This window comes from Buteo buteo, chromosome 4 (genome assembly GCF_964188355.1).
Source record: "Buteo buteo chromosome 4, bButBut1.hap1.1, whole genome shotgun sequence".
Lineage (NCBI taxonomy): Eukaryota > Metazoa > Chordata > Aves > Accipitriformes > Accipitridae > Buteo > Buteo buteo.
In genome coordinates, this window is record NC_134174.1 from 25,023,899 (window position 1) to 25,050,912 (window position 27,014).

The following is a 27,014-nucleotide window of genomic DNA, read 5'->3' on the forward strand; positions in this document are numbered from 1 at the left end:
GCTTGCACTTAAAGTTCTGCTGCTGGATACAGCCAGAGACACCAAGTATCTCTCTGTGAATAGAGGTGGATGGATCATTGGTTTGCTGACTGTTTTGGCCCAGCCTGGAACTTCATTTCCCTAGAAGAACATTCTAAAAGAATCAGTAAACTAAAATGTATAAACCCCAATAATTTCAAACTATAGAAAGAATACTTTGACCCCGAAGTGAAGTGGTGTATATAGATTTTTAGCTAAAAGTGAAGTCTCTTTTATATACACATGAAGGACTCTCAAAATAAAAAGTTCTTTCAAAAGAAATGTTTTGAAAGTGGAATGCTCTTATATTAAAAAAAGGTTTTACCCACTGTCTTTTAAAATCCAGTTCTGTGTCTGCAGAGCTGACTGGAGCTTCATTCCTGCTTATATCCACACAACACTCTCAAATTAGGAATCAGCATCATACCATGGGCCCCAGAAAGGACAGTGGAAACTTGTAAAAAGTTTTTCATTCCCATCACACTAGTTAGGGCATTCAGTGGTGACTCAGATATAAGACCCTTCAGTTATAAGTAGTCATTTACACAGAGTATCTTCCAAGGTAAAAAGCTGAAAGAGGCTCACCTTAGAAACCCCAATTTTCTAGTTGCTTATGCTACAGACACATGCTTTGAACTCTGTTTTGAATGACACTGCAACATTGAAAATAGCCCTCAACTTTCTAGTAGAGGGCTCTAAGCATTTGGCTAGTGGCCAAACTGGAGCATGCGAGACACGGGAGTGTTACCTGTGTAACATTTCTATTGGAAAGCCAGAGGTGGCCTGGAAAAAGCGCCAAACTCCTGGGGAGAGTTCACAGCTGACAGCTCTTGGCAAAAGAAGTCAGCTCCTTTCTGAGCAGCATTAGGTTCAGGCACAGTGCCTTCTCCTGGGATGCTCTGCTGTGCTGCCAGGATGGTCCCCGCTCACTTTCTGTAAGTACTTTTCTCCATGCATTTCCTTGTAGTGCAAAGGCTGAGCTCCCAGCTCAGGCCTGGGAACGCCAGTGCAAAACAGAGCATGTTGGGAGTTTCATCCTTCATTTCTCTGTGTTTAGATTCCTGTCTCCAAAAGTTGGAACAAGTGAGTGCTGAGACATAATTCGACACTAAACCTACAAGAAACTATTGTAGACAGTCTTGAGATAACATCTTATTCAAAGAAAGACCTTCCAAAAAAATTGAAAACTTAGAAAATAATTATAAATGCCCTCCAAGTAGATTTTCTGAGGTCTACTTACTGCAATAAATTCATCGTGGTTTGGTTCCCAATTCATTCAACAAACAAAGCAGCTCCTAAAATACTTTCATTAATTTAATCAAAGACAGGCTGTGCAGGAGTATAATGATGGATTCAGCCATGTACTTTCTACTAGTTTACACTATGAAGTAATCAATATGATGAAATGACACAAAATTATGAGGCATCATCAGTATTGCATCTTTCTCATTGTCACGGCTGAATTAAATTCTACAACCACCAAATAATTACATGCTTTTGGAAGAACAATGGTCGTATTTCAGTTGAGTTTTGTGAATGAGTAAAGATAAGAAGAATCAACTTTGCATGTACCAAGAATTCTGTTCTTGCCAATGTCCATATATGAAAAAAAAACCTCTGAAAAAACAGTTCTTATGAGTAGTTTAGAGTCACTGAGTGCACAAACTGAAGAATGGCATAATTATTCTAATTTTCTATTTAGTTTACACTTTCTGGGGTACAGCCAAATTTGCCTCCAATGAAGCAGTTTTGGCAAATTTTATCAATAAAACAGGAAAAAAAGATACAATTTCTAGAAGGCATGGATATATTTATGCTCTACACATGTAAGTTATAGAATTATATGTGCTTTATTAAGCCCACAAAGTGGAAATGAGACACTGGGGGCATATACACAATGCCCTTGTGCAACAGCAGTATTTCCTGAAGTCTTTGGGGCCAAGCAAAAAGATCGTTGTGCCTCACAGCTTCTTGGGCCCAAAGGGAACATAAGACTTCATGTCTCTTACTGCTTGACAGACAGATCTGTCCCAATCCTTTTGGGTCCTCAATATTCAGATGAAACTGATTCATACATTTTAATAATGTTATATGTAGGAGCTGGTTTTGCAGCCTTAGCTTCCTGCCCAAGCTGATCTCTGCAGGGTGGTTGAGAGGTATGGTTTCTTCCTCTGACCCCAAGCAAGGGGGCAGTTTGCAATCCATGGTACGTTCACAGGCTGTATCTCGACAATCTGTCTTCTGATCCAGAAAGTTGTCGTTGTTGTTGTTGTTATAGCTTTTTAATTTACTTCTATTTGGTCAGAAACCAAGAGCAGTTACCGCCCTTGTTCTCATGGCAGAAGGATTCCAAAATCCAGTGCTCTTCAAGTCCTTCTAGCCAGCTCTCCCCCACCACTTCTTCCCACCTATGGACTCAGCCCCTATCTACTGCAATGGACCTCATCCCAAGAAGAGCAGAAGGATGGACAGGAGCTTCTGCAGGGCTGGGTGTGCTGTAGACCTCATACCTCAGAGAGACGGGGAAAAGAAAGGTCCAGGCATTAGTTGACGGAGGTAACTTTCTTCTCCAGCAAAGAAAGGAAAGGGATGAAAATCCTGCAGGAAGATGAGGCAGATTGTAGAAGGTTCTGGACATGGAGATTCGGCAGGGAAGAGTGGGAGTTAGTGAGCAGAGAGAAAGACTTCGTACTCATACAGTATACCTAAACATCACTGATTCTGTTTGCTCTGCTGAGGCCTTAAACCCTCAAAACCTCTGCTGATCCATTCCAGGTCTCACCCCCTTATGTTCACTTCCAGTCTCTGAAAGCATTCTCCTTCAGTCCTTACCTCCTTTCACCCCGAAAATCTCTGCTGATCCATTCTGGATCTCACTCCCTAATGCTCACCTCCCCATATAATTTGTATTACAGTAGCAAACCTGAAGTGCAGGTCAAGCCTTGCTGCTGTTTTCCAGCTCTCCTGTCCTGCCCTGGTGAATTAGGAAAATACTTGGATCTAAACTAAGGAACTGAAGCCACAGTTTATCATTGTCAGTCGAATGCTGCCTTCAGAAGCAGGAGGAGAAGAGGGAAAAGTTAAGGGTCATATCATGAAAAAAGGGCATGTTTTAAAGAAAAGTAAGAAAACTACAAGGAGAAAATAATCTATGGAGAGGTACGTCTAAAGCCATGTTGTGGCTGTACTGTCCAAATTTAACTCTCTTCAGAAGAGGTCAAGTAGTAGTGGCTAGTACAGGTGAAGCAGGCTGCGCCATGGCCCCAACTTCTCCCTCATCACAGCGAGACCTCGCTGTGGCAAAGCGGGATGAGGACAAATTCTCCTCAGGCCCTTTAGTCCTTGTGGCTTCTGCTGAGTGCAGCTGTGATGCTTCATGTTCTCACACTCTGTCCTCACACCTGCTAACAGAGACTGGGAACAGCAATGAGCTCTATCCTCTGGGGACTCGCGGAGGTGTGCTTTCCGCAGGGTGCAGCCTGCCTTTCTCTGACAGGAGAGCTCTTCTTCACCCCACGAACCCCCCGCATGACGCTGCTTTGGCTTTGGTTTCGCACGCCTCATAATTTTCACGATTTATGGCTACGGCATCACGTTATTATTTGCGCTAAGCCAACGTCGCAGCCGAGGCCCCTCACAAAGGCCCCAACTCAAGGACTGAGCCCCAGCCGAAGATCGGCCACACCGCACGTAGGCCATCGCCTACCGGTTCTACCTGTGGGACAGAACAGCCTCCGCCGTTTCCCGTACCGTGTCGAAGACACCCCACAGGACCGACGTGACAGAACGTACGCCCGCCGTTCGCGCCGATGCGCAGCAGCGAAACGCACCGCGGTGCGGACAGGGCCGTGACGGGTCACCCGCGGCCTCCGCTCGGCCTCGACCCGGCCCCGGCGGGGCGGCGGCCCCGGTGCGGGGCGCTGGCGGAGGCGGCCGGGCCCGCGGCGGCGCTGAGGGAGGGGGGACGGGGACGGTTGTGCCGGTGCGGGGACCCCGCGGGGCCTCGCGTGGGGCCGGCGGGGGGGAGGAGGGGGAGGGCGGCGCGGGGCCTTCCAGGAACCGGGGGCGTTGAGGGGGGCGTGCCGGCAGGCGCCGTGACGCCGCGGCCAGGGCGCCTCGCCATTGGCGGGCAGCGAAGGGTGTAGCCGGAGGGCGGCTGGCGGTTGGCTGCCGCCCTGGGCGTCGGCGGCGCGCCGGACGTTGGCCGCCGGAGGGAGCCGAGCCGAGCCGAGCGGCCGCGCTCTGCCCCGCTGCCGCGCTCGCCCTGAGGTAGGTTCGGCGCTGCCCGCCGCCCCGCCGGGCCGTCCGGCGGCGGGGCACGGCGCTCCCCGCGGCGGGGCAGCGAGCGCGGCCTGGCTGCCCTCCGCCCGGGCAGCGCCGCCGGCAAGGCGGCCGCCCCGCTCCGCTCCGCCCCGGCCTCCCGCCGCCGGCGCCGCCCGCCCGCGGCGCTTCTGCCCCTGCCTGCCCGCGGCTCCCTGCCTCTCTCAGTGGGGTCCGGTTCTTTTTCCCTTTCTGCGCGTCGCCTCTCCTCCTTCAGAGGGGGCGAAACGCGCAGGCAGCGCCGGGTTTAGCTGGGTCTGAGGCGGAGGCACAGGCTGCCCGTGCGAGTGTCTTCAGCTCGGTCTAGAAACAGGGCCCCGTTCAAATCGCGTGCTGTGACCCAGCGCGTTGCTGCTGGTTCTGGTTTGTCGGTTTGTTTGTTTGTTTTGCCTTTGCCGTCTTGCTCAGCGGTGTTTTAGTCTCAGTGCCAGCCAAAGTGGTGCGGAAGAGTCCCCGCAGCCCCGGTGGCGAAGGACCGGCGCTGACTGGCTCCCCGGGTCCGCCGGCCTGCTGAGGAGCCCGGGGAGGGCTCACCAGCTCTGCGGGCTTCGAACTGTAAAGTGACTTTCACCTTTACGGCGGGATGTCGGTATCTCTGCGGCTAAGCCGGAGCGTACACAGGGAGGCATGTGTGTGAACTTCTGTCCTGCCAGAGGTCACACGGAGTGTTTGCTTACCGCCCTGGTTCCCCCTCCCAGGCTGCAAGCGCAGGGCAGCTCGCTCCCTCTTGAAAGAGGCATTTTTCTTCTTGTAGGACTCCTCTGTGTGAGGGAAATTTGCTCCGCTGCAGGCTTGGGTGTGAGGTACAGCGCATTGGTGTGAACTGCTCTCACCGTTATATTTTAGTGTGCAGTAACAGTGACATTGTGTGACAAGACTTCCTCTGTTTGCAAGAGGTACCGACATGCTCTCTGAGGATCCTCGTAGTGTGCTGAAGAGCAGTGTCATAAAATAGCTCCGACCTCTGCACAGTAACTTCTGCTGGTGGACAAATGTAGTGATGGTAGTAAGACCAGACTAGGAGCTAATGTAGAGGACTGTGTCCTTCTGTTCATGCCTTCCTTCGCGTGCTAGTTTTTCTGTTTAAGCAAGCCTGGAGTTAAACACGACCTCTTAAGGCTTTAGGCGTGTAGAGACTTTACAAGATTGAGGCATGAGTACAAAGAAGATTTCCCAAGTGATGCGGATACAGAGATTCATGTAACTATCAGTTAAAACTGCTTTGGAACCAAGGTTCACATCTTTGAAGCCTCTGTCTTTGAGATCCACATCTTTTAGTCACGTAAATATCTGAAGTCCTTAGGCTCCTACGTGTTTGGTGCTGGACCTGTGCAGAGCCCTTGCCATTCACAGCAGAGCTAAGCAGTGGCATTTATGCTTCACTGGGAGGGAAGACGAGGAGAGAGAAAATAAAGGGATAATCCTCTGCAGTGGCAATCTGTCCTAATGAAGCTTTTCCACTTTGCATAAAATTTTTATTAGGAAGAAAACCTGTCGCTCCTGGCCATATATATGCTGATTGCTAAGCAGTAGTTAAGGTCTTGTCCTTATCTTCCATTTTCAGCTTGTGTAAGAATTAGTTATGTAAAAATACTTAGCATTGGTTTTACGTATTGGGCTTTCTCTTTTAATCAACTACTTGCATTACAGCCTGTGTTCTACTTCCTTTCTGTGTGTTTTACTTCTTACTGTTCTTGTGCAAGCTTTGATAAGTGCTTGGTCTTTGCATGTTTATGCTGGCAAATGAATTTAATTGGTATCTTTAAGTTTCCAGCATTCTTTTTAAGCTATCTAATTAAACGCTTGGTACATTGAACACATTAAAAGCCTTCTTTTACAGTAGTACAAACAATTTGTTTCTGTAACGACACCCCACAAACTGAGATGCAACAAAGTATGCTGAAAGTAAATTCATGTCTCACAAAAGTAGGGTTTAACTAGAGTATAAAGTTTCTGGTTTGTGTTTTACAGCAGATGTTAAAGGAGACCAGAATTTTTGCACAAAAAATGTTCGAAGCATATGTATACATGTATTATTTTACTACTTTGTCTTTGCTGCCATCAGGCTTTTTACCATGCTCCGAGCCTTTAGTCACACAAACGGTAGATGTGCGTTCCATCATGCTAAGTGTTGGTATCATCATAAGTCTGTGCTGGCAATCAGGAGAGAAGATGTTAATGCATGGGAAAGAAGAGCACCTCTGGCACCAAAGCATGTTAAGGAATTGACGCAGATGGGATACAAGGTCTTGGTGCAGCCGTCAAACCGGAGGGCCATCCATGAAAAGGTAAGGTCCCATTTGGAGTTAGATAAGCAAAACCATAGTTCAGTTATTAACTATAGTACAGGAAAAATAATATTCAAAGGATATACATGAGAAGACGTATTATTAGTTTTGTTGTTAAGTGAGGAGTCATTGTGTCCTACTGGAGAGAAAAAGGAGTGGTTTGTTTAGACTTTTAATGTAATGTTGGCACACTGGTGGGTTTTTGGAGTTATTTTTTTTGATTTCTTGCCCTTTCATCCATCTCTGAAGAAGTTATCGGTGCTTTTGAAGTAGAAACTTGGGAATTCATTTAACATTGGTGGTTTTGTCTTCTGTTTGTATGGAGGCAACACTCTGAAAAATAAGCATATTAAAAAAAAAAAAGAGGAAGGAGGAATCTGGTGAATCCCATTCCTGCTCATGTAAAATGAGGAGAGAGGGTTTTTTTTCTTTAATGCTGTGACCTTCAGGACTGAGAGCTTTTACAGTTCTTGTAGCAGCAGTAATACACTACTATAAGGTATGTGAGCCAACAGACATAAATTGAAACATAAGTAGGGAATTAGTGATCACTTGCTTATATCACCTTTTAATTAAGGCACAGTGCTGGTTTTCACCAAAGCACAGATCACGTTAGGTACACAACTACGATATTGAAAGCTGGAATTTTAATATGTTTTTGAGATAAGGGAGAACAAAAATAAATTTTGATATGGAAAAACATTCTTTTAGAAGTTGCTCTTCAGCTTGGACTTAGTCTCATACAATTTTATAAAATCACATGTCATCAGTCTTCAGATTAATTTGTCAGATTTCTCTAAACTTATTTCCAAGTATTTCAACACATTACAAAAGATTGTTCATAATTGCAGTACTATAAGATACTTTAAATGTAGTAAAATATCCTTTTGGTAGTCTATGAATTTAAGATGAAGGATTTTACTAACACATAATTATGTTTTGGCCTTGTATAATAGGATATTAGCATGGAAATTCAGTTCGATATTTGATACCCCTTTTGATAAAGAGGTTTATGAACATATCACATGCGGTAACTTGTTTCTGCTTTGTAGAATTATCTATTTGAGGTCTGTTCTAGTTGCTTATGTGCTGAGATCTGAATATGAAAAAGACTAGAAAAATTTACTTTGATTTTTCTCTTTCATAGGATTATGTCAAAGCAGGTGGCATTATTCAAGAAGATATTTCCGAGGCTTCTCTGATACTAGGTGTGAAGAGACCTCCAGAGGACAAATTAATCCCTAAAAAGAACTATGCCTTCTTCTCTCACACTATTAAAGCCCAAGAGGCAAACATGCCCCTTTTGGATGAGATTCTAAGACAGGTAAATTGTGTCACAGTGAAGACAGTTGGCTGTTAGCATGGGGTGGAAACTGAACCTAACGCTGAAGTGTGATCGAAAGCTTGCTGCCTAGTGTGGTTACTTTCAGCATACATATTTGTAGAGGGCTAATAAGGACTGTTTTCAGTATCCTTTCCTGGAGCTGAGTATTTCTTGCTCAGAGGATCTCGTGCTTGCAGCGCTACTCTGTTTATGTGTGTAAGGCAGATGAGTTGCAAGTATCATGTGCTAAGGGGAGGTTCATGCTGTGTGAGCACGAAGGCTTGTTGGAAAGTTATTAAGCTGGAGTGCGTGTTGGTCGTTAGAGAGGGAGGCAGCCAGTTCACTCAGAAAGAGCAGCCTCTTGGCAGAGGATGTGAATGGGTCTGCAGCAGCTGGAGTGGCCCCTTGGGGAGCTCTGTGCCAAGAGTGCACGGGCAGTGCAAAGACTCTTTGAAACAAGAATTCAATGCAACCTTTAGTTTTTTTATTTTTATACTTACATCTTGTTATGAATTACTTGCCTTTCTCATATATGCCCATCAGCCTCTATCACGAAGAATGACAAAAGCATATGAAAAGGTAGTTCCTAGGAGAGCAACGTGCCACTGACTGCATTCACTGAAAATTTTAATACTCAGTTTGCTATGTATTTTCAGGAAATTCGACTGATTGACTATGAAAAAATGGTTGATCATAAAGGAATGCGAGTTGTGGCCTTTGGAAAGTGGGCTGGTGTAGCAGGTATAGTGCATAAAGTAAAGGCAGGCTTGCAACAAGTAAATTCTTGTAATACTTCTGGTTGTCTACGTTTCCTGAAAGTTGAGGCTTGCAATGCGTTTTTAACTGCATTTTTAACTCCTGCTTTTAAGAGCTTTTTTCCATTCTGTTTTGTGCTCCCTACTTTGGATGAGACTACACATCAAATAGTCCTGTGGATTCCTGGCAAATCTACTATTTTATGTTGTCTGGAAGTCCCATTTGTCTATTCAACTAATGTGAGGCAGACTAAATATCAAGAGATCAGCTGAGTAGGCTTTTGAAAGAAATGGCTGCTGTCAGTCCTTCAAGTTTGAACAACATCTGTTTGTCACTGTAATACATTTACACTGATTTTTGTGAGGCATGGTTCTCATTCCTTTCTACTGAACTTCAACTCTCTTTCATCAGGAGACTCTCTTTATTATCTCCTTCTTTGGAATCTGGTGATGTGGATGCATCTCAGAAAAGGATAGCTGAGTATTAAATAGTGCTGAAATGCATAATGTGGGCCAAGAGCAGGTTTAAGGTCATGGCCTGCTACTGAATTTCTCCTTGCCTGGTTTTATGTAGACTTTCCTTAGAAGTAAAGTATTAATATTAGAACACGGGAAAAAGTATCCAGGATGATTTTAGACTTCAGCCAGTCTCTGCAGTTTCTAACTGCATATTCCTAATTAACACTGATGGTCTGATTTTTCTTTTTTTGTTTTAACAATAGGAATGATCAACATTCTGCATGGATTGGGATTACGATTTTTAGCCCTGGGACATCACACTCCCTTCATGGTAAGAATATATGTGTATGTATTTTTCTTTAGCAAAAATGACATTCGAGCATCTGCTAATTATCTGTATTTGAATATGGAAAATATCTTGATGGTTCTGTGCCTTTGATTGCAGCACATTGGGATGGCGCATAACTACAGGAATAGCAGTCAGGCTGTGCAGGCAGTACGGGATGCTGGGTATGAAATTTCACTGGGATTGATGCCAAAGTCAGTTGGGCCCTTAACATTTGTGTTTACAGGCACTGGTAATGTTTCTAAGGTAAGAATTCAGTCCTCAAGATGAAATGCTATATTATTTTTAATAGAACTTCTTGGCATATGATGCGTATCAGGTTAAATGGCTTGATGGGTTAATTTTGTTTGCTTAGACTTCAGGTTTTCCTTTCCCAGTAAGAATTTTTAAGTACCCTAAACTAATGCCTTTAAGATGAGATCATGCCTGACAAGGCTGACCATGCTAACTTCTTACCATGAAAAATGGGTTAAGTATTACTGCTCCTCTCTCCTTTCCCACCTGCATGTTTTTTGTCTCCCGCTCTCCCCTCTGTTGACTCTAGGCTCACAAGGTATGTTGAATCACCCCATTAAAGTGTGGGGGGAAAGAATTGTTTTTTTTAATACTTGCTGAGTTTTTATATCTGTTTTTATAGCATTGACTTAGCTTATAAGTGCTGGACTTCAGAGCTATTTTCTGTGACATAGAGCAAAGGCATACCCCTGGTTTTGGCAACAAAGATCAGTTAACTAGGCTCCAGCTATAAAGTGAAATTACTGCCTGTGCAAATGTGTGCTTTCTGGATGAAAGGATGGCATGTCTGAAAGGCCTGTGTTCTATGATCACAGCTTGTTGGGAAAGTCATCTTGAAGTTCTTTGCCTTTAGAACAGCCTGGTTGGTGAGGAGTGGCTCCAGGGGTCTTCCCTAAAGAGAAACCGCTGCTCAGACTGGCAGCAAAACCATCTATTGTGGCTGAGTTGAGGCCTCCCAGCTCTGCCATTAGAAATATAAACCACGTGTTGGATTGTGGGTCAGGCATGCTGCAGTAATGGGGAATGATGTAAATTCCTTGTAAGTACAGCCCAGGCAGCTTTGTTTTGGGTAAGCGGGGTCATGTGTGAAACAGCTTGTACATCTCTGAAGATGTTCTCTGGCAGGACTGTCAAGTTGCGCATGGCTTTTTTTACATTTGTTTTCACACACCAGATGAACAGTGTTACTCTACCTTCATCTTCTCTGCTCATTCTGAATCCTACTTCATGGTTTACAGGGTGCTCAAGAAATGTTCAATGCCCTCCCATGTGAGTTTGTGGAACCACATGAGTTAAAGGAAGTTTCCAGATCTGGAGGTATGCTGTGACAATAAAGTGACTGAAAACACTGGAAACCTTTTCGTCCAAGTATAACAGCTAATTTTATTTATTTATTTTTTTAACGTCAGACCTCAGAAAAGTCTATGGGACAGTGTTAAGTCGTCACCATCATCTTGTAAGGAAACGTGATGGACTATATGACCCCGTGGACTATGATAAACATCCAGAACTTTACACTTCTCGCTTTAACACTGACGTAAGCACCTCTTCTGTTCTTTTATGGAAGGTTTTCCACAGAGTGGTGGTAGGTACTACACCTTTGCATATCCATCGATTGAGAGCATTCATTTAAAACACTTGACCAGGTGATTTCAACTTCTTAAAGTACTAGACAAGAACATCAGGCATCTGTAACTTTCTTTGCAGGTTGCACCTTACACAACTTGTTTAATTAATGGCATATACTGGGAACAACATACTCCTCGCTTGTTGAGTCGACAGGATGCTCAGAAGCTGCTGGTGCCAGTTAGATCTGCTGCTGGTGCAACGGGGGGCTGTCCTGAGTTACCACACAAGTAAGACACTTCAGTTCACTCGTAACAATTCTGTAGTGCCATAATTAAGTCATAATGTTAGGCACTTTCACAGCAGTATCTACCAAATGATTCTGTTTCTTACGTCCTCCTTGCATGTTGCATATGCCCCATTGATTCTGCTTTTGTTCTTCTGTGCTTTGCAGTCTTGTTTCTACAGTTTAGAGTTTCTGAAAACATCACAGTACAAATGATTGACAGGTATCAGCTGTCTTTCTGCAAAGGTAGTTCTGCCATTGATCCTTGTGCAGCATCCAATACAAACAGTGCGACATCTGGGAAGTGTACCTACTGCACCATTATTGCTAGAAGTCTCTATGCCTGAGCAGAGCTTGTGGGCCAAGTTCTTCCTACTCTGTCATTTGGCTTCTGCAAGTTCAGTAACTGTTCCTTAACACCTCTGATTTCCGCAGCAGGTAGCAGAAATGCTTCATAACCTTGAATAGCTTTAAGGATGTAACATGGGGTACAAAGCCAGGGTTAGTCTCCTTTCAGCATGGGTGGGAGCCACCCTTTCTCTAATAGTCCTGTGTAATAGTTCTCCAGGAGGCTGGTCTGGCAATGGGTTTGGGGAAGATGTGGCAACGTATCCTGGTGAGGAAGCAGGTCTTTGTCTCTTCTCTGCTCGCTCTTGGCACCTTTCTTTCTCTCACGTGACAAATAAAGAATTTAAGTGTTAACCTTGAGCGGAACCAGAGATTGTGAGTTAGGCTAATGAATGCTCCACCTGCCCCAGCTATCTGTGACCTGAAAGGAGGCAGCCACTTCTTCAGGTTTCCCTTTATGCTGATGAAGTTATTCTAGTGCAGGACTGCCCATTGACAGCTCGGGGAAATTGGTAGATGGATAATGAGTGGGAGGTGTTGGCAGCACATGCATTACAGTGAAGAAATGATGAATGAGTGGATTCTCCTGGTCTTTGAGAAGTTACACATGAAATATGGATCCTGTTGATGAGAATGGAAATTTTATGACTACAGTAGGACCACATTTCCATTATGTTTCTCAATGTCATTGTTTGTGTTGTGTTGACTTCTAAATTGGTTAAGATGAATGAAACTACAAGTCTGATAGATCTTCTCACGTTTATTTACTGTTCACTTGTGATCTTTTATATCTACATTTCTTAGTAATTTGGATAATGCTCTATTCCTTTGTCTTTTTTGTTGAATGGCTTTAGACTTCTGGCAATATGTGACATTTCAGCAGACACTGGAGGATCCATAGAATTTATGACAGAGTGTACAACAATTGATAGTCCATTTTGTATGTATGATGCTGACCAGCATATTATTCATGACAGGTGGGAGAAGCTTTAATTTTTATTGCTTGCCTCTGTAATTTGTACAGTGAAACATTATATTGAAAAATCATGTGTTTAAAACACTTCTGAAAGGTGGTACTTGTCAGGTACCAAGGAGAAGTAGTTTAGAAGAGCTGTGTTCTCTCTTTCAGTGTTGAAGGTTCTGGGATTCTGATGTGTTCCATTGACAATCTACCAGCACAGCTTCCTATAGAAGCAACAGAATACTTTGGCGATATGCTTTTCCCATATATTGAAGAGATGGTAAGGTCTTATGTGTCCAACATGAAGGTAAAAGTCTCGGACTTTGGTCTGCTTGTTTATTGCTTTTCTGGTCTCCTGTATATGTTCAAAAAGAATCTGCTGTAGAACATAACTGACTTTGTACTTCAAAAAAAGAAAAAAAGCTTTCTAAGTCTTGAGGCAATACTTTCAAAAAGCAACATGTGAATGAGACGTTAGTGACCTGGATGTCTTAGGGATTTGTCAAGAACACTTTCTGTGGGCAGGAAACAGGCTCTGGCAGGTAGTTCATTGCTCCTGTACCCTGCAGTAGATGTCTAAATCTGATTTTCTTGGGGCACTCAACAAACACTCGCAATCAGACCGCTGTTTGAATTCCTGTATTTTCATAAAAGTCAAATGACGCTGATCAGGGCCAGGAGAATTTCGGATCTACAAGATACTGGTATTGTTGCATGCATTTAAATGTTGCTTAAAATCTTGATGTTTTAGTCTGAAAAAAAATATGGGAAATAAAATAACCTGATTTAAAATAACTTATATCTCCATAGCTGTTATCAGAAGGCTCAGAACCTCTTGAAAGCCAGAAGTACTCATCTGTTGTTCGAGATGTAAGTTTTGCAATTTGGCACTCTGCTTGTCTTCCTCTGCTTTAAAACATACAGGTACAAAAAACCCCTCAAAATTTGTTTCCTGTATTTCTAGGCAGTGATTGCATCCAATGGCTCACTGACAGCTAAGTATGAATATATCCAGAAATTGAGGGAGAGCAGGTAATGTATAGCTTCTTAAAATTCAGAATTTAAAAACCCAAACAAACACTTGTCTGCATTCTATCTTCCGTTTTGCATTTATTTACTCTTGTGTTTCGGTGGAATATTGCTATATTACACTGTGTCTAAGTGTCTCCTAACTTGATGATTTCCTTCTTTCTTCATGGGCATTGCCTGAATTATTAACGTGTTGCTAGTAACTTATATTGAAGTTGAGAAAGTGGTCGTTCTTCTCTTTCTTACAATATGAAGATCATTTTACCAGAGGCAGAAAGCAGCCACATGCCAGTATTATTCTGTTACTCCTTGCCCTTTTAAAATGGATATAACATACAGTCCTTTGAAAGGAATGGCTGAAAAGAAAAGGCTCTCTAATATACCTTGAATCTAGTTTCCCCTAGTATGGCTCAAGTGCTGTGCTGTATAGCATTGTTCTGTGACTGTATGTATTCAGGAGCCTCTGTGAGACTCTCAGACTTTTCATTATATTCCTGGAGCTACAGCTTTAGCTACCACTTCATCCATAACCTGTCTCAGTAGTTACCTGCCAGTGGTAACGTGAAAGAAGTAGCATTGAGTGGATTAAGCAAACAAAAGTATAAATAACCTGGATATAACTTCCCTTCCCCTTGCTCCCTATTATTAACAAACACCTATGTTTTACCTATGAAAAATGTTAATTTGACAACAAGTGGGTACCTCTGGCTTCATGTTCATAGTCAATGCCAACTGCACTGTACATCATATAAAAGTTGAAATTGGTCTGACCACAAGCACTGCATGCCCTACGCACTAAAAGCATAGTGTGTTGACTTTTGCATGCTAAGCTACTCCAGTTTCCTTTGGGAACTTTGGGAGTTCTGGTTATGAACTTGTGCGTGATGAACTACAGGTGCATTTTCCACCCGTAGTAACATGCTGTTTGCCTCTCAAAGACTTCAGCTCACAGTGATTTTTGTTGTGTGCTGCTTGGTAGACCACCTCAAGAGACTGTCTCAGTAATAAATTTTCTTATTCCTCACACAGCATGATGATCTGGTTGTTTGTTTTTTTTTTTGCTTTCTTCATAATCGCTTGCATGGTCTTGTGTGAACTACTCTGAGAATCTGGAGACTTCATTCTCAAGGGTTTTTTTGTGGGTAGATTTTTGATATTTCTGCAGACCTGTGTGTTGCATGTGATGTTCAGTTGTTCATTGGTGTTGCTCGCTTAGCTGTCAGAAAAGCAAGACCTGCTAACAATACCCTCCTTTGCTTTGCAAACTTTGGAGATGATGCAAATGAAAGCAGGGATTTTACTGCTTAAGATGTGATGGTTTAGCTGGAGATAGGCTCTTGTTTAGAGCCTGTAGGAGTTACGTGGCTTGTGTTATTACTCTAACAAAGTATTGTGCTGTGTCTAGTTTAGTTTCTGAGGGCTCTAGAATAATTGCTTATACCCTTTGGAAGTCCACGATCATTTCAGACATAAGATAGCTGGACTGTATGAGCTGAACTGTCTTGGGTGCCATTAGAATGCGGGAGCACTTTGATTTACTGAACTTATCTCCATCTTTTCACCTTTACTTGCTTCATACCTGCGACCGGTTCCTCATCCACAACTGCAATGGCATATCCCATTAACAGTGTGGACCTCTAAGTATTACTGTTATTTGTCCATCAATAAACATAACTGAATTATTTAAACTTGTATATAGAGAATAGGCATAATCTGAAATATTCTTTTCTGGGACTGTGTAGATTCTGTTCCCATTCTTGGTGGGTCATTTAGCAGCTCATGTTTGTGCCTGTCCTAGAGCAGACATGCTATGTTTGATCCCAGCGTGACCTCATTCGAGACACTGGAGAAGTTTTTAATAAATAGGATAAGAAGTTTGATTGCAAAATCCAGCTTGCTTTCATGTTGGAAGTCTTCCCTTCGTCAACACTTTTGCTCCAAGCTCCTGCATGCCACTGCTGCTCCCTATAAGTAGAGTGTGTAGTGGAATTCTTTTTCTTCCCTTGCCTGTGAGGGTGTAGCTGTGGAAGATGTTCTATTAGAATTGATAGTAGTAGGAGGAAGGTCCTTGGGTTTGTCATATGAAAGGATATGATGGGCTTAGGAGGCTTTCTGTAAATGGATTAAGTCATGATTTAAGTTTTTTAAAAAAAATCAAATCTGTAAAACTTGGATGAAGGTCAAAATGCACAGTAATCTGTAGTAATAAATTGGATAGATTAGAGAGGTGATACATTGGTACATCTCATTCGTATTTAATGAATTGAAAAGAATGACTGTTAAAAATTTTAATCAAACCAGAAAGCGGAGGAAGGGAGGATGGAACATGTGGAATTTTGGAGAGTAATTCAAGCTTTCCAAATACTCAGACACAGTTAGTAGGCTTGAATGTGCTTCAGACAGATGATACAGATGCATCTGGTATTGATTTAACTCTTTTCACTCGGAGTAGTCTTTCAAAGCTATTGTTTGAGGCCTTGTTCCTCCAAATGTATGTGGGTACTTAATGCCATGCTTCAGGTCATGCAATACCACTTTTGTTGTCATGCTATTAGGTATTGCTCTGGCAGGCTCCAACACCATCCTTCATTATTATGGCCATTTTTGAACCAAAAAAACACAACCGAAAATTGAGTTATGGATGCCATGTGGAGCCCCCAAAAGGTCTGAACCAAACATTTAGAAGACATATGGTTAGTCCTCTTCTAAGGACAATAGCTTTAAGCAAAGTGGACATGAGCTTGTCAGGTAGAGGTCAGGAATCTCTCTGTGGCATAATCCACAATGCAGTATATGCCTTTGTAAACTCTCAGTAGATAAAGGGGAAACTGAGAAACTTGCTTATATGCTTATGAAGTTTCCCATAAGTCTGTATCTATAAAGGTCCTACCTATTTATTGAAATTTGTTTTCAGGATATGGGATAAGAAAACCCAAACCTCAATCTCCATTAATTAGGTGAAACAACAGGGTAATGAACAGCTTCCTTTTCTTCAACGATAAGAAGTGCTTTAAGAAATTTTTTTTTATTTGTTAAATAGTTTTTATCTGCATAGTGATGATATATTAGACATACAGTTTTACAGTCCTAATTTTACAACATAATGCAAATCTAAGCTAAAAGGAAAAATAATTATAAACAACCAAAATGTGTTTTCCTACTATAATTTACACATTTATGAAAGCATATTTAAACAACTGTTGAACTGCTGAACGTTATTCTGGTTGGCAAAAAGAAATGCAAAATCTGATGTGAATACATTTTATGTTGAAAGTCAACAGGAGAGCTACTTCTCAAGTTTATTTAGGAATGTAGTAGAAGCTTCATTGAAACACTCTGTGATGGTTTTCAAATCTGAGTTCTTGTCTGCAGACAGGATTTCTTAATTGGGCATTAACTTTTATTTGACTTTTATTGACTATCATGTTCATATGATGGCCTAATGTGAACCTAGTATAACTTCACTAAAATATGCTTTCACCAGCATGGTTTTGTGTACTTCAGCAGTTACCCATGATGTAAAGGGAGGAAGGCAGAGCCTGGAATCCCTTTCTGACAGCCCAGCATGACATAGACAGCTTGGCAGTCCTCAAGTGATCAGGTTATAGTAATTTGGCCATTGGGAAAAATATTGTGACAACTGAGGAAAAATTTGTTGAAGATCCAGTAGCAGTTGTAGAAGCAGTGGTGATGTTGATGGATTTGATCATGTTTATGTTAGAGGAAAGAAACTAGAAGTTATGCAGCAGAAGAATGGAAGCAGTACTAGACAGCGGTTGCCCAGTCTTGGGCTAGGTAGCCAGGAACTTGACTTGGTCTGAATAGAGCTTGTAGTTTGTAGACTTACTAAAACATATTTATTCTGTTAGCTTTAGCAGCTTACAGTTTCCTCCTTCTATGTGGGTTTTAATTTTGCCTGTAACACCTCCTAGGGAACACGCTCAGCTGCAGAAGATGGGTAATAAGAAGAAGGTTTTATTGCTCGGATCTGGCTATGTTTCTGGCCCTGTACTTGAATATCTCACTAGAGATTCCAGCGTTCACATCACAGTTGGTATGTAAGACTCTGCTTGTTTTTAATGGAAAAATTATGTCTTATTTAAACCTGCTAGCATGGCAGAACCTTTCTCGTAAGTGGGTCTGGTTCTGAGAACAGATAAAGAAAATTGGTGTTATTATGCATAGCAGAAAATGATTTTGTGGCTTTCTGAGCATTTGGAGTTTATATAATTGATTTGAAAATGACATAGCCACATTAAAAGTTTACTGTTTGCATGTATAACCTATAGGCAAATTAGAAATATTTGTCCTTCTAACCTGCTTTGGGCTTGGGATTGGTTTTGTAGCTAGTCAGTCACTTTTGTTGGTGTTTGGCTGTGTTTTCAGGCTCACACAAGAAGATGAAATTGTTTTTATAGACATCTGTATGAGTGAAGCCTCTGCTGTTGTTATAACCTGTACTGTGGTGGTAAACCTTCAGACCCTGACCTTCCCATCAGCCCCACATGCCTGCTTGTTTATTCCTCTGTTTTGGTTTTATCTGTAGCATATTTCAGGCTGAGCATCTCAGAAACACTTTTCTGTACCCTCGATGATGACTTTACCCTGATTCTGTGATATCAGATTTAAAACCCAGGCTGTATCGCCTGAAAGATACTTTGCTGGGAAGTGGTTTCCTTTAAAACTTACTGTTGTATTTCTGTTTATTTTTGTTGTTGTTATTGTTGCTTTGGTTTGTTTTTTCCCTTCATGCTACTTTCTTTCTTGGCTGCTTTTGCTACCCTTTGCGGTGATAACCATAGTACTTTTAACCCTTAGGAAAAGATTTACAGGGAAGAAGAGGGGAACTCTACTGTTATCAGCACTGCCTGATGCAGTGATCGGGGAAGGATTACAGCAGTGTCCATCCCCTCATCAGTACGGAGGCTGCATCTAGCACCTGCAATACAGTAGTAGTAAGGGAAACCAGTGAACTGAAAGATCTGTTTTGCCAAGCACTGAGCAAACATAGCATGTGCCTCTTATCTGGGTAGCTTAAAAGCATGCAGTTTCTACAGCACACACAAAAAAAGCTCAGAAGGAAACACAGACAAATATGTTACTTGTCTAATATTTGACAGCAGGCAGGTAGATGAAGAAAGCATAAAATGCACATCGCAGTGCCACATTTGGTTCCCTACTGTTAGGCTGCACCACTTTAAATCCAAATGACAAAGATCTTGGTTGGGAAACCTTCATGTAATCAGCTTTTTTTGGTTTGAATTTGTAGATGGTTTTGCCTAGCTCTTTTCTCTCAGCACAAGTTGATTACTAGGGTACGTAAAATTGCTCTCTGGCAATGTTAATTTCCCATTGACTTTGCAAAGGCCCTAAGGAAATAAGGCCCTACATTAGAGGCACAGATGCTTTTAAATCTCTGTAAGCCTGTGCCCTACCTGCTGCCTTCATTGCCCACTCCTTTCTCCGGGCTGTGTTCCAATTGCCATCCTTGTGCTGGCAGCATGGCGAGCCGGGACAGGAAACCAATGTGCTTTTAGTCAGATGTGGTAAATACTGGTTGCTTTAACCTGGATCTCTTTTTCAGTTCTGCTTTGCTTATAATGATAAGTGTTGGTGGCAGTAGGAGCAAGATAATAGGAAGGAACAAGTGGAGACAGGCGGAGACTGGATTTCTCCCTTTTAGTGGTAATAGTAGCATATGCAGGATTGGTAGGACTAAGCCATAGGTAAATATTGAAACTAGTCAGATTGAATCTGGGCCTTTTAGTCATATTTGGCCTAAGCAAAAGCTTAATGTTTGTATCTTTGTTCTGTTAAAAATGGTGAATGCTGTGAAATGTTTTTGTTTTAAGCTATTAAGCTATTCTTGGGTCTAAATAGGAATTCTGTTAAAATGTACTGAAACAGAGTTTTTTAACCAGATTTATATTTAACCAGATTTATATAAATGTATGGCTATGTGGAATGAGGGATGGGGTAAGCTTTTCTGGGCACATGTTTATTTACTAAATTTGTTAGTTAGCTGTGTTGAACCTGCGTGTTCATCAAGACCTTAAAACTAGTTAAGGTTTTCCTGTCTCACTTGAACCAAGCACAGCCTGAAAAAGAAAAACAAATTTTCCTTTTTGGACTTTTTCCCCTCCTGGCCTTCTAATCAGGTTCTTACTTTTCAGTGAAGTAGTCTGTGCTTTTGTGGAACTAGCTACTACCACCAAAACCTGATTGAATACTTCACCTCTGCATTTATTTGGCCAGTTTAGAGAAGTGAACATTTTTAAAACCAGGAGAAAATATATACTGCATAGTGACCTAAAATACTTCAGGCCTCAAGATAAATTGTCGCACTGATTGAAAATGGTTGTTTTTCAGCAGGATGATGCTAATCCCAAACCAGTTTACTTTTAAAACATATTGGGCATACAATTTTTTCCATTGCAATCTTCCCTTAAGAGTCAGTGCAACACAGTATTTCATTAAATTGGGAAGCACTGGACATGCCTTTTCTGTATGTCCATGTGAAAGTCAAAGCAAGAATAAAACCTCTGCCTGCTTCAATGCTATTTAATTATTCTGTTTCACATGGGGTTGTAAACCTGCAAGGAAAGGCACTTTTTGGGGTAGGCAATTATTTTTTATTTTTTCCCCTACTTTTCTAGTTGTGCAGTGCTTCTCCAGCAAATTGATGAACTCATGAATCCCAATAGTATTTAATATATCTAGGACCATGATGCGAGTTTCTGGCATTCTAGTTTTCTCCTACACCTTGTTCTGCCAAGCAGACCACTGCATGACTCATTTAAGTAAGGGTTGCTAGACCCAAGGGGTGATGTTCCCCTCAAATCAAAGCATGAAGATGAAGCCTATTGTGTGATTGCCCACCAAATAAATAAGGAAAAGAAAAACTGCTGCTTGGTTTCATAGTACTGTATGTGGGACGTCACTGAGTTCCTACTCGTTACTCTGACTTCTCTTCTCTTTCTCTCCTTTTAAAGTTTTTCTTTTGTCTGATCCTTTTGACTCCCTACCCCTAACAGCTTTTCCACTAATACTCTACCTCCAAAAAAATACTGGTCTGCCTGAATGGGCTAGTCGTACTTTTCACTGGGCATAGCAGAGCTGTTGTTACATTTTTCTGCTGGTCGTCTTTATTTTATTTTTCCCAGACCTCACGTGGTACGTTTATTGTTCTAGTTCTTCTCCTATATCAATAGAAGTGTTTACTACAGCTCTTGCCACTTTCTTGTGATCTCTCTCTAAAACTTTTCTCTAGCCTGAGTGTACACATCCAAGCGCCCCTCTTGTGTGACTGTTATTTGTAGTCTTCACCCTCAAACACTTTCTTTAATTGATCTGCTTCTAGATACAGGATAATAGTGTATTTCTAAGGATTCCCAAATAACCTGCTTTTATCCTTCCATTAGTGGTTTGGTCACTTGTTCTTTGAAAACTTTGTAACGTCTTTTTCGGTATGTTTTGATACTTACCAAAGAGTGGCAGGTGTTCATCTGAGATATCAAAGACTGAACCTCCAGTATGTATGTTTTTTTAAACCTAGAATATACCTTGCCACAGGTTTTTGTGAGGGGTCAGAGTTAAAGACATGGGAGTATGCTTTCGGGGTGGATCACAACCCTGCCTAGCCTATACTAAAAGTGTTGGGTTTTTGTAACTAGTTAATGACACTTTTGTGATGCATTTCTGCATAAGAGATGCATTCATTCAGCAGACTTTTTTTCCTTCTCTCTAAAAAACACTTAGGTGTGAATGTGTGCTTCTTTCTGTTTAGTTTATCTGTTCTCCACCGTGTGGGTGCTCAGTTACCTGGCAAATGTAGACAGTGCTGCTGTAGAAAACCATGCCGGGAGGACATGTGCACATGATGCAAATGAGCTGGTGGGTTCTGGGGTGTCCTACTGCACAAAGATAGGTTTAGCAGTCCTTTATCTCATGTTTTAGACCCACTTCTTCATAGAGTGGAAAAGAGACTTCTAGTTTTGCATAAATAATTTGTGTTGACCTAGTCTGCTGATAGGAAAACTGCAGTTAAAACATTTGCTAAAGTACACCCACAAAGTTGCTGATTGGTTACAAGTCTGTTCTTGTTACACAATTTAGCAGTGAGTGGTTTGTTACTTCTGAGATTAAGTATTCTGTGTAGATTTTTGTTCTTGAGTTATAGCTGCTATGGCTTGACACTAGCAATTGATAATAAAATTGACTGCTTTAGGGGAAGTAAGGTGCTTTATGCCTGATTTCTCTTCAGTTGTTAGTGAAGGAAAACATCCGTGCAACTGTTTCTCCTTGGGAAGAAGGAGGTGTGTGTAAAGCACAATTGTATGTGGGAGTGTTTTGGACTTACCTTCATCTTTAGGTAACGGTTGATGTGTTTTACTTTTAAAACAGCATCTGTCATGAAGGAACAACTTGAACAACTGACGAAAAAATACAGCAACGTTACTTCAGTTCATATGGATGTCATTAAGCACGAGGAAAAGCTGTCCTCTTTGGTGAAGAAACATGACCTTGTGATCAGGTCAGAATTCTGTGTAGAACATGATAGGCTCAACCCTAAGTCATGCTGCTTCTTTCTCCTAGTCCATCATGGTAACTTTTTTTTTAATGCCCAAGAACTAGGGTCATATTTGTGTATGTAAATAGTTGTAACTGGCCACTGCCTTCTCAGGTAGCCAGGCATCAGGACTTTAAAAGGGGCTTTGACTGCAGCATCTTTTTAGAAGCGTTCACTGGTTACGTGGACAGCCTTCTTAGTGTGAGGGGCCAGTTGCGTCCACCAGCGTATGTGTTCCTGGGATCAAATTTGCATATTTGCAAGAGGAGGCAAAATTCTGACATCTTGGCCATTTCTCTTAAATATCTCATTAAGAAAGATTTCTTTCCAGGTATTGAAATGGGAGGAAATGACTTCATAGTCCTTGCCATTTTGTCCCTTTTGCCACAGATGTCATGAGTGTTGTTTCCTTTCCAGGTAGAGCATGCTTTTCGCAAAGTACTTCAGCAAGATCATTGTAATGCAAGCTTTCTCAAGGATGGTTTTACAGTTTTGCATCTTCTAAACCTCCAGCATGCCTGTTTAGAAGGTGGCCTTGAAAAGAGTTCAGTGGTTTGTTTTTTATAAAGAGAAGTGTGACAAAAGGTGCTGTCTAAAGAATGATTCCCCTATTGCCCTGTGCCCTGTTCTGAGTACATACAATAATGCTCTTCTGAGTAGCATTGGAGGGTAGCATTTCACTTATGTAGGTATGAAACTGCTCAGGGCAAGGCAGGTATGACTGTTGCATTTACTTGAGCTCTTCTGTAGGCATACAAAAACCATTTGTGAGTGTCTTTCCAGTGACAGTGTAAGTAACTGGTCGGATTTTGATGTTGCATAATTCTTCATTTGTAGTTTGCTGCCTTATTCAGCACATCCTTTGGTTGCTAAGAAATGTATTGACAACAAAGTGAACTTGGTAACAGCCAGTTACTTAACACCAGCTATGAAAGAACTCCAAGAGAGGTAAGTATGAGACTAGCATCTCCCTGGTGTTGCTTCCTTCTTTAGTGCATTATCTGAATATTTTGCAGTCCATTACACCTGCAACGCTTATTGTGAATTACTGTTTTCTGCATTCTTTCTCCCTCCCTTTCTATGACGGAGGACTAAGTACCTTTCCCCAAAGTTGCATGTGGAGGCTGTGGCAGAGTGGAGAAATGAGTGCATACCCTAGTCTGGTCAGACTAGTGCTCTAAACACGGGAATGTACTCTTCTGCATGCCCCATCTTATTCCATGTTAATGTGCCTTCCCCTCTCTCCTCAGACTTGTTAGGTCTTTGAGCTGGGCTGATATTCAAGCTGAGCAGCTGGGCTGTCCTGTCCTACCAGTGACAGCAAGCTTCTTTGCCATCCTTCGCACTCCCCTAATAAAAACTCTTTCTTGGCTTATTGTATCGACAGTCATATACTCCTTCATGCCACCTTCTTTTGGACAGGCCCACTATATTAGTCTCAAATTGGTGACAGTTCTAACTATTCTAGTGTTTCTGTTGTCCTACTTACGTGATTGGAAGTCGTTTTGGGCATGGAGCTTCATCTAGGTGCTCCTCTCAGTCATGGTACTGGAAGCTCTGAAGTGAATTCAAGTGAGTGAGATGAGAATTGTACGTGTTGTGTCTCTACAAAAGATAAAACAGAGAAAGCTGGACAGGTAGAGAACCAGAGTTCCAGACAATTAGGGAGGTTTAGGGGCTTCTCTCTCCTCCCCTTCTTGCTGTGATGCCAAGAGGTCATATCACATTCTCAAAAAAAAAAGAAAAAGACACTTCTCATTTGTCAAAACACAAAGTGATTTTGAAAATAAAATAAGTCACCTCAGTTACTGTGGTGGTAACTGAGCTGCTCTGGGAGCGTAGGCAACTGTTAAAAAAAGAAAACCCAACTGCTTGTAATTTGGGAAAGTAGGCCTTTCAATCTTTTTCCCCTACAGGAGCTGTTTAAGACAATCATGACTAGCTCTGTGCTGTCCTCTGCATTACTACCTTCGTACATTATAGCACTGTCCAGGAGAATGTGGGATATGGAGTAGCTGGTAGAAATTTCTTTTTCCACCAGCCCCTAGATGTTGCAGCAAAGTAAGAGAAACCAAGGCTACAATGACTCTCAGACAATTGTCACCGTTCAGGTTTTAACAACTGATTCTGTTTTTTTCCACAAGCTGCAGACAGAGCCCAGAATTTACTGTGTTGGGGGAAGTTCGCTGGGCCTTTGTTAGACAGATTTCCTGAATAAAAGGCCAGTAATAGTGAATATTCTGACAGCTCTGCATTTCTGTAATTTTTAGTGTAGAAGCTGCTGGTATTACAGTTATCAGCGAAATGGGTTTGGATCCTGGTCTTGACCATATGTTGGCGATGGAATGTATTGACAAGGCAAAAGAAGTTGGTGCTACGGTAAGGTTGGCAGGTAGTGCATAGTTCTGCCAAGATTTTATTAGTAAAGTTGTTCCTTTAACACCAGCCAGTTCTGGGGCATGTGTAATGGACTCTGGATACCTTACTTTTTCTGATGCTTGGAATTTGGTGTCAACTAATCCAATTAGTGAGACCATCAACTAAGATGGCTTTGCCCCAGTGTATGTTTTGGTTTCCTCTCCTTTACGGATGGTGCCTTAAGTGTGACATCTTGACACTGTTGCTCAGTGAAATTCTTTAGGTTTCCCCTGTCCACTGTAGATTCGATTTGGCCCATTTGGGGCATAACATCAATAGAAATTTTAAGAACTAATGGGGATTCTGCAGGGTAGCTCTGTTCTGTTTGCATCCTGGTCTGTCTTCTCTTCATCGTTTCTTTCCTGTGGGTAACTCTGACAGGTTGTATCCTACACTTCTTTCTGCGGTGGCCTACCAGCTCCAGAGCACTCTGACAATCCTCTGAGATACAAGTTCAGCTGGAGCCCACAAGGAGTGTTGCTGAATACAGTTCAGTCTGCTACGTATTTAAAAAATGGAGAGGTGAAGTAATCCTAACATTTCCATTTAAAGCCAGACAAAGAAGGTGGAATTGGGCTAAGGAGGGAATTGGGATTTGTAAGCTGCTGTGTTTACTTTCAAGCTGGTTACAGTCAGTTGCCTAAGCAAGTTGCATACATCACTTAATCCTATGTTTGGAGTGTGATGGTGCCTGGCTGCTGCCATCTTAATTCTTACTTACTGTATGGAATCTGATTGCAATGAAGGAGCATGCTCTAATGACTAAAGCAGTGGATTGAGGTTGGTGTTTTGGGTTCAGCTTCCATCCCTTTTGTGTGTTGCTTTTGCCACTTAATTGCCCTGTCTTTGGCTCTGTGAATAAAAGGTGAGAGTGCATCCTTCAACTTGCTTTTCTGTCTAGTCATGTTTGTAAACCAAACAGCTTCATTCTGTACTTGCACAGTGTATAGCAGAACTCTTTGATTTCTTTTTCTTTTGATGCAATCTGTAATACCAGTAACCCACTGAGTGGGTTTTGTGAAAGTGTACAGTGCTTTCTGATGTGTTTTATATAAGCTCTGTTTTGCTGTTTGTGCAGGAGTCATTAGAGTAGAGTTAACCTAGCAAATGTCACTGCATCTGTTTTATGGAAAGATTGTAACTGATTTGTGCAAAGCTATTGCAAGCCATTATCACATTTCTGCTTTCCAGTCCTATCTGTTTGATCATTCCCACTTGCTCAGAACAGTTACTGAGCAGGGGCTCTTCAAATGTCAAGGAGACTGTCTTGTATAACCACTGTAAAGTTTAGCTAATTATCTAAACTTTTTGATCTGTAGAACTGAGAAATCTTTTGAGATGTTTTATCATGACATTTTGGTGCTCTAGTGTTCTTAACTGCAGTAAGAAAGGAGAAACTCAGGGATTGCACATTGGATCATTATTTAAAAAGCAACAACACATAGTTACAAGTTTCACATGAAAGGGTCTCTTGGAGAATATGAAAATGTTTCTTACTTAATTCTGACCTGGTTCACCCGTTGCTAGGAAGAATTAGATCATGCATATGAATGATTCATTATGAGAGCACTATGCAAACTTGTCAGTAAATTGTACAATTTTTCCTCCTTGCCACTAAATCCTTAGCTGTCTTTGACTGTTGTGCAGGATTCTTCCACGCCAGTGTCTTGCCTGACAAACACAATAAGATCTTTCAGCATTGCTGCAGACTTCATTGACTTCACTGCTTTAGTCTTTCTTCTAGAAGGAAACCTTGCCGCTTTGCTCAGAAGTAACAAAATGGAGTTTGTATAGATGCTGTGTAGCAGATCTGTGTATTGCCTGCTTGAAGGAAGCGGGGTTCAAAGCTTTGGGTGGGAGTAATAATAGAATTAGTCAATTTTATTTTAAATGTTTTCCTTCCAACAGTGCGTTCACTCTGTGCTTTGTAGCTGCAAGTAAAGATACACACGGGCAGCAATTTTATATCAGTGTGATATCCCCTGATTTATTTTAATCTTTAAAAAAAAAAAGAAACAAAATCCCATCCTTCTGCTTACATTTGCCTTTTCCTCCCCAGTAAAAAAAGAGAATAAAAAAATAGACCAAAAAGCAGGGAGCCTATGGGCAGAAGCTCCCTTCACACTGGTGTAGCATGGGGAGGTGCTCCAAAATTGAACTAATGTAAGTGAAATGGGAACCTGTCACCTTAATATAAATGCAGCAGGAAATAACAAGGTGTGTGAGAAGGATGTGGCTTGGTTTAGCCCTTTGATTAGTAATGACTGACATAGTGCATGCTCCTCCGTCACAGGATATGCTTAAATGGCTTG

The 27,014-nt window shown here is 41.9% G+C and overlaps 1 protein-coding gene and 1 long non-coding RNA gene across 4 annotated transcripts in view; one reads left to right on the top strand and one right to left on the bottom strand.

The window, feature by feature from the left end:
• Positions 1-1,849: 1,849 nt before the first annotated feature.
• On the bottom strand, positions 1,850-4,034 carry LOC142030561 (uncharacterized). Of its 2 annotated transcripts, none has more exons than XR_012650225.1 (2): positions 3,769-4,034; positions 1,850-2,648 (listed from the first exon to the last, which is right to left on the bottom strand). It is a non-coding gene; the product is annotated as an uncharacterized LOC142030561 (long non-coding RNA). The 2 variants fall into 2 exon arrangements; XR_012650224.1 differs by having other exon boundaries at positions 3,734-4,034.
• Positions 4,035-4,168: 134 nt separating this feature from the next.
• AASS (aminoadipate-semialdehyde synthase) overlaps positions 4,169-27,014 on the top strand; it is a 32,577-nt gene continuing 9,731 nt past the window's right edge. The window contains exons 1-18 of one of the 2 annotated variants that reach the window (XM_075024999.1): positions 4,169-4,287; positions 6,404-6,626; positions 7,774-7,950; positions 8,607-8,691; positions 9,428-9,495; positions 9,610-9,756; positions 10,764-10,842; positions 10,935-11,062; positions 11,233-11,381; positions 12,580-12,702; positions 12,855-12,966; positions 13,497-13,556; positions 13,651-13,718; positions 17,648-17,769; positions 22,119-22,248; positions 23,122-23,232; positions 24,555-24,663; positions 25,084-25,224. In XM_075024999.1, coding sequence (XP_074881100.1) covers positions 6,414-6,626; positions 7,774-7,950; positions 8,607-8,691; positions 9,428-9,495; positions 9,610-9,756; positions 10,764-10,842; positions 10,935-11,062; positions 11,233-11,381; positions 12,580-12,702; positions 12,855-12,966; positions 13,497-13,556; positions 13,651-13,718; positions 17,648-17,769; positions 22,119-22,248; positions 23,122-23,232; positions 24,555-24,663; positions 25,084-25,224 — 2,022 coding nt within the window. In that variant the 5' untranslated portion in view covers positions 4,169-4,287; positions 6,404-6,413. Of the gene's footprint in view, positions 4,288-6,403; positions 6,627-7,773; positions 7,951-8,606; positions 8,692-9,427; positions 9,496-9,609; positions 9,757-10,763; positions 10,843-10,934; positions 11,063-11,232; positions 11,382-12,579; positions 12,703-12,854; positions 12,967-13,496; positions 13,557-13,650; positions 13,719-17,647; positions 17,770-22,118; positions 22,249-23,121; positions 23,233-24,554; positions 24,664-25,083; positions 25,225-27,014 lie in introns of those variants that run through there. The other variant, XM_075025000.1, reaches the window with a different exon arrangement.